The 13,764-nt window shown below is 44.6% G+C and overlaps 1 protein-coding gene across 3 annotated transcripts in view; it reads right to left on the bottom strand.

Moving 5' to 3' along the window:
- Positions 1–13,764, bottom strand: part of JCAD (junctional cadherin 5 associated) — a 144,978-nt gene that overhangs the window by 50,333 nt on the left and 80,881 nt on the right. For all 3 annotated transcript variants that reach the window (XM_063922037.1, XM_063922036.1, XM_063922038.1), the window contains exon 3: positions 6,509–6,870. In XM_063922037.1, coding sequence (XP_063778107.1) covers positions 6,509–6,807 — 299 coding nt within the window. In that variant the 5' untranslated portion in view covers positions 6,808–6,870. The remainder of the gene's footprint in view (positions 1–6,508; positions 6,871–13,764) is intronic.

The following is a 13,764-nucleotide window of genomic DNA, read 5'->3' as shown; positions in this document are numbered from 1 at the left end:
GGTTTCCATTCGAAATATGAAGTTAGCTTTGGAGCAAAAGATTACTTAGACGTTTTAGTTACAAGACTGGAAAAATAGTACAAGTATGAGGCACTTTTCAAACAAAGGGGGAGATGTATAATACCTTGGAGAGAAATAAGGTGGAGACAGATAAGGTACCAACCAATCAGCTTCTGTCATTTTTCTTAAACACAGTCTGTAAAATGGCAGTTAGAAGCTGATTGGCTGGTATTTTATTTCTCTCCACTTTATCTCTCACCAAGGTTTGCTAAATTTCCCACAAAATTTAGAAGTTGATGTATCAAGCAGTGAAAAGAGTGGAGAAGTGGACCAGTGAAGAAGTTGTCCATAGCAACCAATCATCTTCAACCAATCATTTTATAGAATGCATTTGATAAATGCTATGTTAAATCCAATTGGTTGCTGTGCTACACTGGTCCACTTCTCCAGTCTTTTCATTGCTAAATAAATTAACCCCCATGTATTTGTTGCCCCCATTGAAAACCAGTGCTGCATTAGAAATGGAAACAGAATACCAGTTTGCTGCCACATGTTGTGTATCCCAAATAAGTGGCTGGACACATCTGTACAAGGTAACACTGGTAGGTACTGCAGCCCGTTAGGAGCCTGAATACTGGAGATTATTTTTACTCCTAAATCTATTTAGTCAAGAACCCTATCCCCTCATAGGTATCATGACCTCTCTCGCACTGAGGTAATCACTCCTCTGTGGTATCCGGACTCCAGGTCGACAGCACAAAGGTCGACACACCTTAGGTCAACGCCAATTGGTCGACAAACCTTAGGTCGACATGGACAAAAGGTCGACAGGAACAAGGTCGACATGGAAAAAGTTCGACATGAGTTTTTCACGATTTTTTTCTTTTTTTTGAACCTTTTCATACTTAACGATCCACGTGGACTACGATTGGAACGGTAAAGTGTGCCGAGCGAAGCGGTAGCGGAGCGAAGGCACCATGCCCGAAGCATGGCGAGCGAAGCGAGCCATGCGAGGGGACGCCGTGCACTAATTGGGGTTCCCGGTAACTCTACGAAGAAAACGACACCAAAAAAACATTAAAAACTCATGTCGACCTTTTTCCATGTCGACCTTGTTCCTGTCGACCTTTTGTCCATGTCGACCTAAGGTGTGTCGACCAATTGGCGTCGACCTAAGGTGTGTCGACCTTTGTGCTGTCGACCCTCAGTCCCAGACCCCTCCTCTGTCAACCTTAGGGAAAAACAAAATGCAACATGGGTGAATTAAACCCATCCATGGTTATTAGTTCTCTATAGTAAATGTTGAAATACCAATGAAAGACCCTACTTTCAAAAGAGTAGTTTTACTATAGATGTATGGAAGTGGACCTGTCAGCTGTATGCAGGGCCAGATTAACAATGGGGCAGATGGAGCTCCAGCTCCAGGCCTCCACATAAAAATAGCCCGTCATCAATGCAGCATGATGATTACTAGCCACCAGCTGGCCACATGGGTGGCCATAAATCATAATTATTAAGTATTTTTTCTAACAAAATTATGCAATTTTTTATATTTTTACATACTGTATTTAAGGAGACACTGGAACTAATAGTGTAGGGGGTGTACACGCCCGCATGGCTCTGGCCACACCCACAGCACTGATCACACCTCCCTCGTTTCTCACAATAATAGGCCTTTGAATATTTTCAGATCCAGGCCCATGTGGCCCTTAATCCGACCCTGGCTTGTATGTGTTGTTTTGTTCTTGAATGAATGATAATGAAAATCTGTATGTTAAACTATTTTTCTTTTAGTCTTTTAATTTTGCCACAGCCATTCACACATCTACCACAATGTGCTACACTGAAAATGCAGAGTTGAGCACAAGGCGGTCATTATTGTACCGCATTGCGTGCATGGAACTAGGGGGGTCATTCTGAGTTGATCGCTAGCTGCATTCGTTCGCTGGGCAGCGATGAGGCAAAAAACGGCACTTCTGCGCATGCGTATGTGGCACAATGTGCACGCACAACGTACTATTACAACGGCCGATGTAGTTTCACACAGGGTCTAGCGAAGCTTTTCAGTCGCACTGCTGACCGCAGAGAGATTGACATGAAGTGGGCGTTTCTGGGTGTCAACTGACCGTTTTCAGGGAGTGTTCGGAAAAACGCAGGCGTGCCAGGAAAAACGCAGGCGTGGCTGGGCGAACGCAGGGCGTGTTTGTGACGTCAAAACAGGAACTGAATAGTCTGAAGTGATCGCAAGCGCCGAGTAGGTTTTGAGCTACTCAGAAACTGCACAAAAAAACTTTGTAGCCGCTCTGCGATCCTTTCGTTCGCACTTCTGCTAAGCTAAAATACACTACCAGTGGGAGGCGGCATAGTGTTTGCACGGCTGCTAAAAACTGCTAGAGAGCGATCAACTCGGAATGGCCACCTAAATGCAGATATTCGCCGGTATGCTGAGCTGTATGCAGTTCTACAGTCAAACCGCCCCTTCCCGTATTCTTGCTTGCACAGCCATCATCATTATCACTGAGCACTCACCCCAGTCCTATCAGGCAAAACCTCAGTCTGAAAACAGGCGTTACGTGTCCACTTAACTCCGAGAAGCCCACAGCTACATTGGCATGTCCTTCCTAAACTTTGCCTTATTGCGAATACCCGTTGTCACGTCTGTCACCCAGTCAAATCTTCAGTTACGCCCCTTTAGCCACTAGTCAACAAGTGGAGATGTTATTGAGTTTACTCGCCCATAGTTGTATATGTTTGGCTCGCAAGATACATCTGCAAAACTGATGTTTCTATCAGACCCAGGGTGATATTTATAAAAGCTTGGACAAAGAATAAGTAGTAAGTAATATGCGTCAGTCAGTTAATAGGCTATGTTTAAAAAATGCCAGGGGCTGATTGGTTACTACATTATCTTTCTCCACTTTTTCTCTTTTCAAGCTTTGATAAATATCCCCTCAGTGTGTCTCAGTCCAGTTGTGCTTTTTTCCTTCTCCACTAACACGGCTGTCATCCATGAAGGTGCTCATGCAATGTGTATGGGAAGAGAGTAGAACGTGTGCTCGCTATGCAGGTGTACAGTGAGGATGCAGGCTATCTCAGCACACTCAGAAGTGTGCTCACTATGCTGGTGTACAGCGAGGGTGCAGGCTATTTCAGCACACTCAGAAGTGTGCTCCCTATGCTGGTGTACAGCGAGGGTGAAGGCTATCTCAGCACACTCAGAACTGTGCTCGCTATGCTGGTGTACAGTGTGGGTGCAGGCTGTCTCAGCACACTCAGAAGTGTGCTCGCTATACTGGTGTACAGTGAGGATGTAGGCTGTCTCAGCACACTCAGAAGTGTGCTCGCTTTGCTGGTATACAGTGAGGATGCAGGCTATCTCAGCACACGCAGAAGTGTGCTCGCTATGCTGGTGTACAGTGAAGGTGCAGGCTATCTCAGCACACTCAGAAGTGTGCTCGCTATGTAGGTGTACAGTGAGGGTGCAGGCTATCTCAGCACACTCAGAAGTGTTGCTCGCTGTGCTGGTGTACAGTGAGGATGCAGGCTATCTCAGCACACTCAGAAGTGTGCTCGCTATGCTGGTGTACAGTGAGGATGTAGGCTATCTCAGCACACTCAGAAATGTGCTCGCTATGCTGGTGTACAGTGAGGATGCAGGCTATCTCAGCACACTCAGAAATGTGCTCGCTATGCTGGTGTACAGTGAGGATGCAGGCTATCTCAGCACACTCAGAAATGTGCTCACTGTGCTGGTGTACAGTGAGGATGCAGGCTATCTCAGTACACTCAGAAATGTGCTCACTGTGCTGGTGTACAGTGAGGATGCAGGCTATCTCAGCACACTCAGAAATGTGCTCACTGTGCTGGTGTACAGTGAGGATGCAGGCTATCTCAGTACACTCAGAAATGTGCTCGCAATGCTGGTGTACAGTGAGGATGCAGGCTATCTCAGCACACTCAGAAATGTGCTCACTATGCTGGTGTACAGTGAGGATGCAGGCTATCTCAGCACACTCAGAAGTGTGCTCGCTATGCTGGCGTACAGTGAGGATGCAGGCTATCTCAGCACACTCAGAAGTGTGCTCGCTGTGCTGGTGTACAGTGAGGATGCAGGCTATCTCAGCACACTCAGAAATGTGCTCGCTGTGCTGGTGTACAGTGAGGATGCAGGCTATCTCAGCACACTCAGAAATGTGCTCACTGTGCTGGTGTACAGTGAGGATGCAGGCTATCTCAGCACACTCAGAAGTGTGCTCACTGTGCTGGTGTACAGTGAGGATGCAGGCTATCTCAGCACACTCAGAAATGTGCTCGCTATGCTGGTGTACAGTGAGGATGCAGGCTATCTCAGCACACTCAGAAATGTGCTCGCTATGCTGGTGTACAGTGAGGATGCAGGCTATCTCAGCACACTCAGAAATGTGCTCGCTATGCTGGTGTACAGTGAGGATGCAGGCTATCTCAGCACACTCAGAAATGTGCTCGCTGTGCTGGTGTACAGTGAGGATGCAGGCTATCTCAGCATACTCAGAAGTGTGCTCGCTATGCTGGTGTACAGTGAGGATGCAGGCTATCTCAGCACACTCAGAAATGTGCTCGCTGTGCTGGTGTACAGTGAGGATGCAGGCTATCTCAGCACACTCAGAAGTGTGCTCGCTATGCTGGTGTACAGTGAGGATGCAGGCTATCTCAGCACACTCAGAAATGTGCTCGCTGTGCTGGTGTACAGTGAGGATGCAGGCTATCACAGCACACTCAGAAATGTGCTCACTGTGCTGGTGTACAGTGAGGATGCAGGCTATCTCAGCACCCTCAGAAATGTGCTCGCTGTGCTGGTGTACAGTGAGGATGCAGGCTATCTCAGCACACTCAGAAATGTGCTCACTGTGCTGGTGTACAGTGAGGATGCAGGCTATCTCAGCACACTCAGAAATGTGCTCGCTGTGCTGGTGTACAGTGAGGATGCAGGCTATCTCAGCACACTCAGAAGTGTGCTCGCTGTGCTGGTGTACAGTGAGGATGCAGGCTATCTCAGCACACTCAGAAATGTGCTCACTATGCTGGTGTACAGTGAGGATGCAGGCTATCTCAGCACACTCAGAAATGTGCTCACTGTGCTGGTGTACAGTGAGGATGCAGGCTATCTCAGCACACTCAGAAATGTGCTCGCTGTGCTGGTGTACAGTGAGGATGCAGGCTATCTCAGCACACTCAGAAATGTGCTCACTGTGCTGGTGTACAGTGAGGATGCAGGCTATCTCAGCACACTCAGAAATGTGCTCGCTATGCTGGTGTACAGTGAGGATGCAGGCTATCTCAGCACACTCAGAATTGTGCTCGCTGTGCTGGTGTACAGTGAGGATGCAGGCTATCACAGCACACTCAGAAGTGTGCTCGCTGTGCTGGTGTACAGTGAGGATGCAGGCTATCACAGCACACTCAGAAGTGTGCTCGCTGTGCTGGTGTACAGTGAGGATGCAGGCTATCTCAGCACACTCAGAAATGTGCTCACTGTGCTGGTGTACAGTGAGGATGCAGGCTATCTCAGTACACTCAGAAATGTGCTCGCTGTGCTGGTGTACAGTGAGGATGCAGGCTACCTCAGCACACTCAGAAGTGTGCTCGCTGTGCTGGTGTACAGTGAGGATGCAGGCTATCTCAGTACACTCAGAAATGTGCTCGCTGTGCTGGTGTACAGTGAGGATGCAGGCTATCTCAGCACACTCAGAAATGTGCTCGCTGTGCTGGTGTACAGTGAGGATGCAGGCTATCTCAGCACACTCAGAAGTGTGCTCGCTGTGCTGGTGTACAGTGAGGATGCAGGCTATCACAGCACACTCAGAAGTGTGCTCGCTGTGCTGGTGTACAGTGAGGATGCAGGCTATCACAGCACACTCAGAAATGTGCTCACTGTGCTGGTGTACAGTGAGGATGCAGGCTATCTCAGCATATTGGGAGCACTTGTGATGATTAGGGTAGCAGCGACAAGCAGCATTCTGCATAGGTTGAAATAGAACCACCAGTGAGGAATGTGTTGTTTAGAACATAACATATTCCTGGGGTGATCTGTCCGAACGGTGAATACAAATATACCGTACTGTTTGTACAATAAAAAAAAAAACTTGGCATGTCAAATATATTCGTACTGAGGATAAAATAAAATACCGCACAGGGAATTCAAGCCCCAATCAAACCCCATGGTGTTAAGTGCTTAAACTTTTTCGACTAACAGAAAACATTTAAATACAGCTATGACTATATCATATCCAATTTGAAATGTATCTACAGCACACAAAAGAGTCAAATTTGCTTTCGGAACAATAAAGCCGACTATAGTTTAATATGCACAATCACGGTGCAGCTTTGCTAAAAATAGGACTCTGCAAAAGAATTAGCATGGAAAATGTTAGCGGAATAGAAAAAACTGCACAGTGGCACATTGTTTTATCAGAACCGACGCTGAGCACATACACAGAGAAACATAATGTACTGTAGGTTTTAAACATACCATGCATCTGAAGAATGACATGCCTCTGTAGACTGATTGCTCTTGGGATAACCTGCAGAGATGATCTGCCGTCTCTTGTTCACACAACTCTTTTCATGGTCACTGAAAAAGCCCTTGGTCTGAGTGGGGTTTGCAGCAAAGGACTCTGGGTCTGGCTGAAAACCATTTACCATCCCACTTCCAGACCTGCTGTCCGTGGCTTCATGTTGATAGCCGTCAGTCCTGTGCTGATATGAGGATAGTGTGTTCTTAGACACTCTGTACCCATGAGAAACTAGGAGGTCCTCTACGCTGAACATGCTGTGCTTCCTGGAGGAACAGCTATGCCGGGGCAAACCTTCCTTTCAAAGGGTCTTTCATCACTGGAGGGAAAGAGAGTAAAACAAATATCACTCAGCACGTGTTACATGCTGGTTTAAGAATCTTGAGCTTCATAAACTCTTTTTTTTTCTTCATTACATACTTTGTTTAGTTACCTAATATTAAATTATGAGCAGATGCTCTGATGAGTAATGTAGGGAACGTGCCAAGATAAGGAAACTCTATGTGTAGCCAGAACTGCGCTGCTGGCTCTGCTTATTTTAGAAGGTGCTTTCCAATCAGGAAAGCGTTTAGGAAATAGTAAACATTTAAAGTACTCAATAAAAGCATGACATGAGAGAAAATGGCTGTATGTTAAAGGTGCATTGGTCCTGAACTATATTATTATTATTATCTTTCCACATTGTATATCAGGGGGCAGCCCAAAGGTCAGCAAGTATACAATTACAATAGGCAGTGTGAAAATAAATGGATGTTATTTAACCTAAATCACTGTCACATAGAAACATGGGGGTAAATTTACTAACGGTTCTAAAAATAAAAAGTGGTGATGTTGCCCATAGCAACCAATCAGATTCTGTCTATCATTCTCTATTGCATCCTAGGAAATTATAGACCGAATCTGGTTGGTTACTATGGGCAACATCACAACTTTTCATTTTTAACACCTTTAGTAAATTTACCCCATAGAATTTGACAGTAGATAAGAACCACTTGGCACATCTACACGCACTAGGGTTAATTTTATCAGGAGCATATTAATCTACCAGCGTATTTTTGGACTGTGGAAAGAAACCCACACAAGGACGGGGTTAACATACAAACTCCACACCGTTAGAACCATGGTGGGAATTGAGCCCATGACCTTAGTGATGTGAGGCAGTCAGTGGTTAAAGTGGGGGGGGAACAAGGTGGAACTGAATTCCCACACCGGTAATGGTAGGGGGAACTCGTTCCACCACCTTCATTGTCCTGCACAGTAATTCCAACAGCAAAAACCTGCCCCATCATTTACATTAATAGATGATACAGGTGGTGCTAGCGTTACTGATGAGCTGCAGTCACCTCCTTCTTCATCAGGTCCAGGTGGCTCCATGGCCCTCCTCCATATACAACCCACCCCTCCTGGTACTCACACAAGCTGTGTCTGCTGGACAGCATTCATCCCCTCCTCAGGTCCAAGTGGCTTTATTTTCTACCACGGCGTATGTGAGGTCATGCTGTCACCGCTGCTGAAGTGAAGAGGAGCCATGAAGAGGAGCAGGCTCTGTGCATCTTGAAGACAAGATGACAGGGGGCTGGAGAGTGGGGAAGCTGTGTATAAGGGGCACTACTGTGGACAATATGTATATAAACAGTACTACTGTGGTCATTATGTGTAAGGGGCTCTACTATTGTGGGAATTGTGTATAAGGGGCACTACTGTGATCATTGGATATAAGGAGCACTACTGTGTGGCATAACATGTATAGAGGTTACCATGGTGTAGTGCAATGTGAATAAAGGGTACCACTAAGTGACATAACCTGAATAAGGGGCATTACTACGTGGTGTAATGTGAATAAGATTGTGCCCCTGTGTGCTGTAATATGAATTGGGGGTACTATTATGTGACCACTCTACTTCTTTGTAAGATCAATGCCCCTTTATAAAGTATGGTATTAAGGGTACTAATTTACAGTTTGCAGGGGGGTGCAGAAAACACTAGCACTGCCCTGGCTCCGCTTAATGTTTGTGTGGGGGGGGGAGGGAGGGAGGGGTCAGTGTCCGGGTAAATGAGTTCCACCACCTCCCTAGGACCACTTTAGGCAGTAATGATAACCATTACACCATCTGTACAGCTCTTGCAAAGCAGAGTAAAAGTGGAACTAAACCTGTCCATATATTGTAGAGGTAATACCTTGCATTTTATTGACTGTCAGGTTAGCTCAGTAATTGTTAACTGTCTGCATATTTCTCTATAATCCTTCCCACATTCAAGTGACTGCAATTAAAGAGGATGAATACACCCCTGACTGAAATAAATAACTTATTGCATTTGGCTCAGTAGCAACATACTGTATAGCGCCTGACCAAAGATGAGGTCACATGACTGGATGTGAGTGTCACATGAGCAGTTCACATACAGTATACTGTAATCCTCTGACACCTTCTTCAGACACGCAAGCAAGGCTGCAGCCAGGCTAGCTCATGCAGCAACTTGGATATACAATCTGAAATGGACAGCAGCAATAAATAATGTAATTCAGAGAGATTATCTATCTCTATGAAATCAATAAATAAGACAGTTCTGTATGCTGCGGAACACATTTTCTTTATCTATACCTGTTTTGAAATCAATCATGTAAAAAAACTACACGTCAGCTCTCAGTAGATATACTGTACTCCACAAACATAGAGGCTTCTTACACTGGGATTTTCAAGTACATATCTTAATTGTTTGTCTTAATTTGTCGTTTGAGTAGCAAGTTACTTTCTTTTTTTTGCTACAGTACATATGGAACAATTATTCAAGTTGACCCAACAAACTGGTTCTAGGGGAAATTGAGCATTGAGCAACACTCAATAATCATAATCTACAAGAACTAGCATTCCCAACCCCACGTGCTAGGGGGTTCAGTATGATTTGCTGGCGCATGGGATGCCGGTGGTCAGAGTACCAACGCTGGCATCTGGATAGTTGCAATCCCGACAGGTAAGACCTAACCTCCCCCGTTAGTTCCTGGTCCTAGCACTCCGCCCATAGTGCCTAAATCTAACCTCCCCCCAGTGGTGCCTAACGCCCCCCCTCAACCCCCTCCCCTAACCCCTCCCCACCCCGGGTGGCGCCTAAACCTACCTGCCCGCTATACTTATGTTCTGGATGCCGGCTGTCAGGATTTCGACAACGGTCTCCTAACCCTGTCAGGATTCCGGCATCAATATTCTGATGGCTGTCGGGATTCCTGCGTTGGTTTCTTGATCGCATCCCCTGCTAGGGGTTACAGTGTCACTAGCCCAACCAGTCACAGCTTGCTGTTGGTGGCAGATTTCTTTTGAGAGAATTTAAAGAAAAATTATTTCACAGAAAGAGTAGTGAATAAGTGGAATGGCCTCCCATAAGAGGTGGTAGAGGCTTAAGTTGGGAACACACTAGGCAATATTTTTAATAATATCGCTAATTTTTACCCTTCCGAGTAATATCGTTTGTGATATTGCCCAGTGTGTACACTACAAATGATGAATAATGCGCGCTCCCACGGGTCATTATCACCCCCCTCTGCCGTCTGCACATGATTCTCAATTTGGACTTATCAATCACAACTGCATGTACGGGCCGGCGGCGGCGTGACGTCACTGAACCATATTGTTAGGGATATCGTCAAGTGTGTACCCACTATAGCAGCTGCCCAGGAGGGTAGGGAAAACACTAGGCGTATCGTCAAGTGTGTACACAGCATTATAGCGTATCGTCAAGTGTGTGCCCAGCATTAGAGCGTATCGTCAAGTGTGTACCCAGCATTAGAGCGTATCGTCAAGTGTGTGCCCAGCATTAGAGCGTATCGTCAAGTGTGTACCCAGCATTATAGCGTATCGTCAAGTGTGTACCCAGCATTAGAGCGTATCATCAAGTGTGTACCCAGCATTATAGCGTATCGTCAAGTGTGTGCCCAGCATTAGAGCGTATCGTCAAGTGTGTACCCAGCATTATAGCGTATCGTCAAGTGTGTACCCAGCATTAGAGCGTATCGTCAAGTGTGTGCCCAGCATTAGACAGCAATTTAAACATGCTTGGGATAGATATAAGAATATCCTTACAAAGAACTATGGGGTCTATTTACCTAGCCTTGGATGGAGATAAAGTCACTGGAGATAAAGTACCAGCCAATCGGCTCCTAACTGACATTTTTCAAACGCAGCCTGTGGCATAGCAGTTAGGAGCTGATTGGCTGGTACTTTATCTCCAGCGACTTTATCTCCTTTCAAGGCTTAGTAAATAGACCCCTTAGGATCAAATAGGGTTAAGGTTACCTAAATGATTAAAAAAAAAAAGACTAAGACTAGAGTGGCCAATTGGCTTTTATCTGCCATCAAATACCCTCACCTCACCCCATAGAAACAAGCATCAGCCCATGCTATGAACGCTGGTTTTGGAAGCACTTTGGGGAATGTTGGGGTGGCACATCATTTTTTTTACAGCTTTATTTACATTTTTTTGATGATCATCAGAGACTGCACAAGTATTGCTACAGTGACCGAGCACTAATAACGCACACACCTATTGGCAGGTGTGTCTGTGGCTGTTTCAGCCTTCAAATACACAGCAAGTATGTGACCACCATGGGGTCTATTCATGAAGCAGTGAGTGGAGAAGTGAGCCTGTGGTGAAGTTGCCAATGGTAACCAACCAGCTGCTCCGTACAACTGTATAGTATGCAAATTATAAATGTTACTTCAATGCTGATTGGTTGCCATGGGCAACTTTTCCACAGGCTCACTTCTCCACAATTTTCACTGCTTCATGAATAGACCCACATATGTTTTTACTGCAATTGCTCCATGCTGAAATGCCCCTTCCCTGCCCAGTTCTGCCTCCTCTCACATAAGTTTACACAAGTCACCCAGATTTATTAAGCCTTGGAGTGTGATAAACTGCACGGTGATAAAGTACCAGCCAATCTCCTCCTAACTGCCATGTTACAGGCTGTGTTTGAAAAATGACAGTTAGGAGCTGATTAGTTGGTACTTTATCACTGTACAATTTATCACTCTCCATGGTTTGATAAATCTCAGTATTACTATGAGATGCTCATTTTGCATTCACAGTACAAAAGTGTTTTACACTTAGGAATCAGAACTTACATTGAACTCTAACTGACCCCTTTATGTGATGTGATTTACTGTATGAGTTAAGGCCAAACCCAGAACAGATCTGCTCATGTACAAGAATGGTTTGCATGGCTGCATTAGGAAACCTTAGTGACCTTTCTAAAGAGGGTCACTTCTTAGAGCCATTCTAGTGTAACGTCAGTGACTTACAGCCTTAACTTGCTGATGCTGCACAGAAAATGTTGGCTGGGCTTAAACATGATCAGGAAAGGGCACCAAGGAGAGCATATCTCATGCCAAGGCGGAGTCAGGACATACTTGTCATTCACATAAAACGTTTTAGGCTTAATCTATCCAGTCAGTCATTAACTAGTGACTTCACTTTTGCTTCCATTTATTGGTTACGATGACAGAAAGAGATCTTACTGTATACCTTTTTACCAAAATTCCCATCCCCTTTTTATATCCAAATGATCCCTATTTTGGGTATGACCAATGCACCTATTTGTGGACAAACCAAAACTTTAGTCCATTTATATATCTTCCCTTTATGTTATTAAGGGCCTAATTCTAAAGCCCACGAACTCTGTACGCAATGCGTATGTTCAATTTGTCTGGCAACTAGTTTATGTGTAAAGTTGAGAAGAGCCATTGTTGGGCAAAAGGTTATTGGAAGAGATGGCCGTTTGTTTATAACATGTAATACACGTTTGCTAAGTGATGTTACTTTTGGACACTGATCCTATACTATTAGTATATCCAGCACAACATGAAATGTGAAGGAAATATTCTATGCAGTATTGATAGAACTAAGAACCATCTGTAAACATACTTTAGTGAGGTTTAGCCATAAATGAGACATGGAGATATTCTCAATGTTTTTAAAGATATCAGCTCAATGGGTAACTCCACCAGTGTATCCATATTTTGTACTTTTTTCCATTAGTTATGCGAATAAGATACATTCCTTAAGAAAAAAATAACATGGTGTGGCTAAGTCACAAAGTCCGTAACACACCCAACAGGGCTATTTTAGGCTATTTGGTGCATTTTGAGCTAAGGAGTTTGTGGATGCATCTGTACAGTATAAGAAAACAATGTTGCCACAAATACACTATAAGTAAAAGAAACATTCGGGGGAATGAACACAACCAAAGGATTATTACCGTCAAGGACAGATATTTAGTACATGAGATTTATAAAATGGCAAGGCCATTTAATCTTGAAGGACAGCTCCATTCAAAACTGAAAATTTAGGTAGAGTTAAAGAAAGAATTTTAAAATAGAGAAGCCCATTAACCTGGGGATCAGCATTACCCCTAATCTGGCAGGTCCCAGGGCTACAATGGTGGAGTGCATGCTCCTCTTGCCTCCTTGAATGAAAGGCCCACATTATTTGAAACTGGCAAGGTCTAGTAACATAGATGTGTATCACTAGACCATTACAGCCTAAGGGTCAGGAAGTTGGGAGGTAAAGGTAGAGGAGTGCTGACTACACTAGAGACATGGAGCTTGGGTGCATGTCGCATTTGAAGGGTAGTTAAGGGGATAGAGAAGTGTTAGAGCAACCCAATGCATGGCAAACGCAATGCGTAAAATGATGATGTCCCTTTTTCGAACACTGAAAAATGTTGGGACATATGTTGTAGATACAAAAGATAATGTATATCCATCTTGCATATAGTGGTTTAAAGTTCTTTCGCTCTTATTACTGGAAGATACGGAACAATTGCTTATCTAATTTAAAAAACATTATATGTATTTTTGAGACATACAGTACATCATTATAACTGATAGCTTATGGTCTACTTCACATGCACTATTACTTCATTTATAATGGCAACCATTGTGCCTATTTTTAGAAGAACATACATTATTATAAGTAGTAATTACACCAGGCCTGGCAAAGCCCGTAACCCTATAGTGCAACGGCCTCCCATGTAGTGAGACGTCTGATCTGAACATCAGTACCATTTATCTCCTTGTTCTTTACCCTCAGCCGTATAAAGGGCCAGAATCCCCCCATATATGGCCATGGAAGCGCTTTTTTATGTTTGAAGTTAATCCTTCGTCTCACAGCTGGATTACCACTGGCCCCTATCCAAAGTTAAAACAGACAGCCACTT

This window comes from Pseudophryne corroboree, chromosome 5 (genome assembly GCF_028390025.1).
Source record: "Pseudophryne corroboree isolate aPseCor3 chromosome 5, aPseCor3.hap2, whole genome shotgun sequence".
NCBI classification, from domain to species: domain Eukaryota; kingdom Metazoa; phylum Chordata; class Amphibia; order Anura; family Myobatrachidae; genus Pseudophryne; species Pseudophryne corroboree.
The sequence above is the reverse complement of the archived record's forward strand: the minus strand, read 5'-3'. Positions and strand labels throughout refer to the sequence as shown.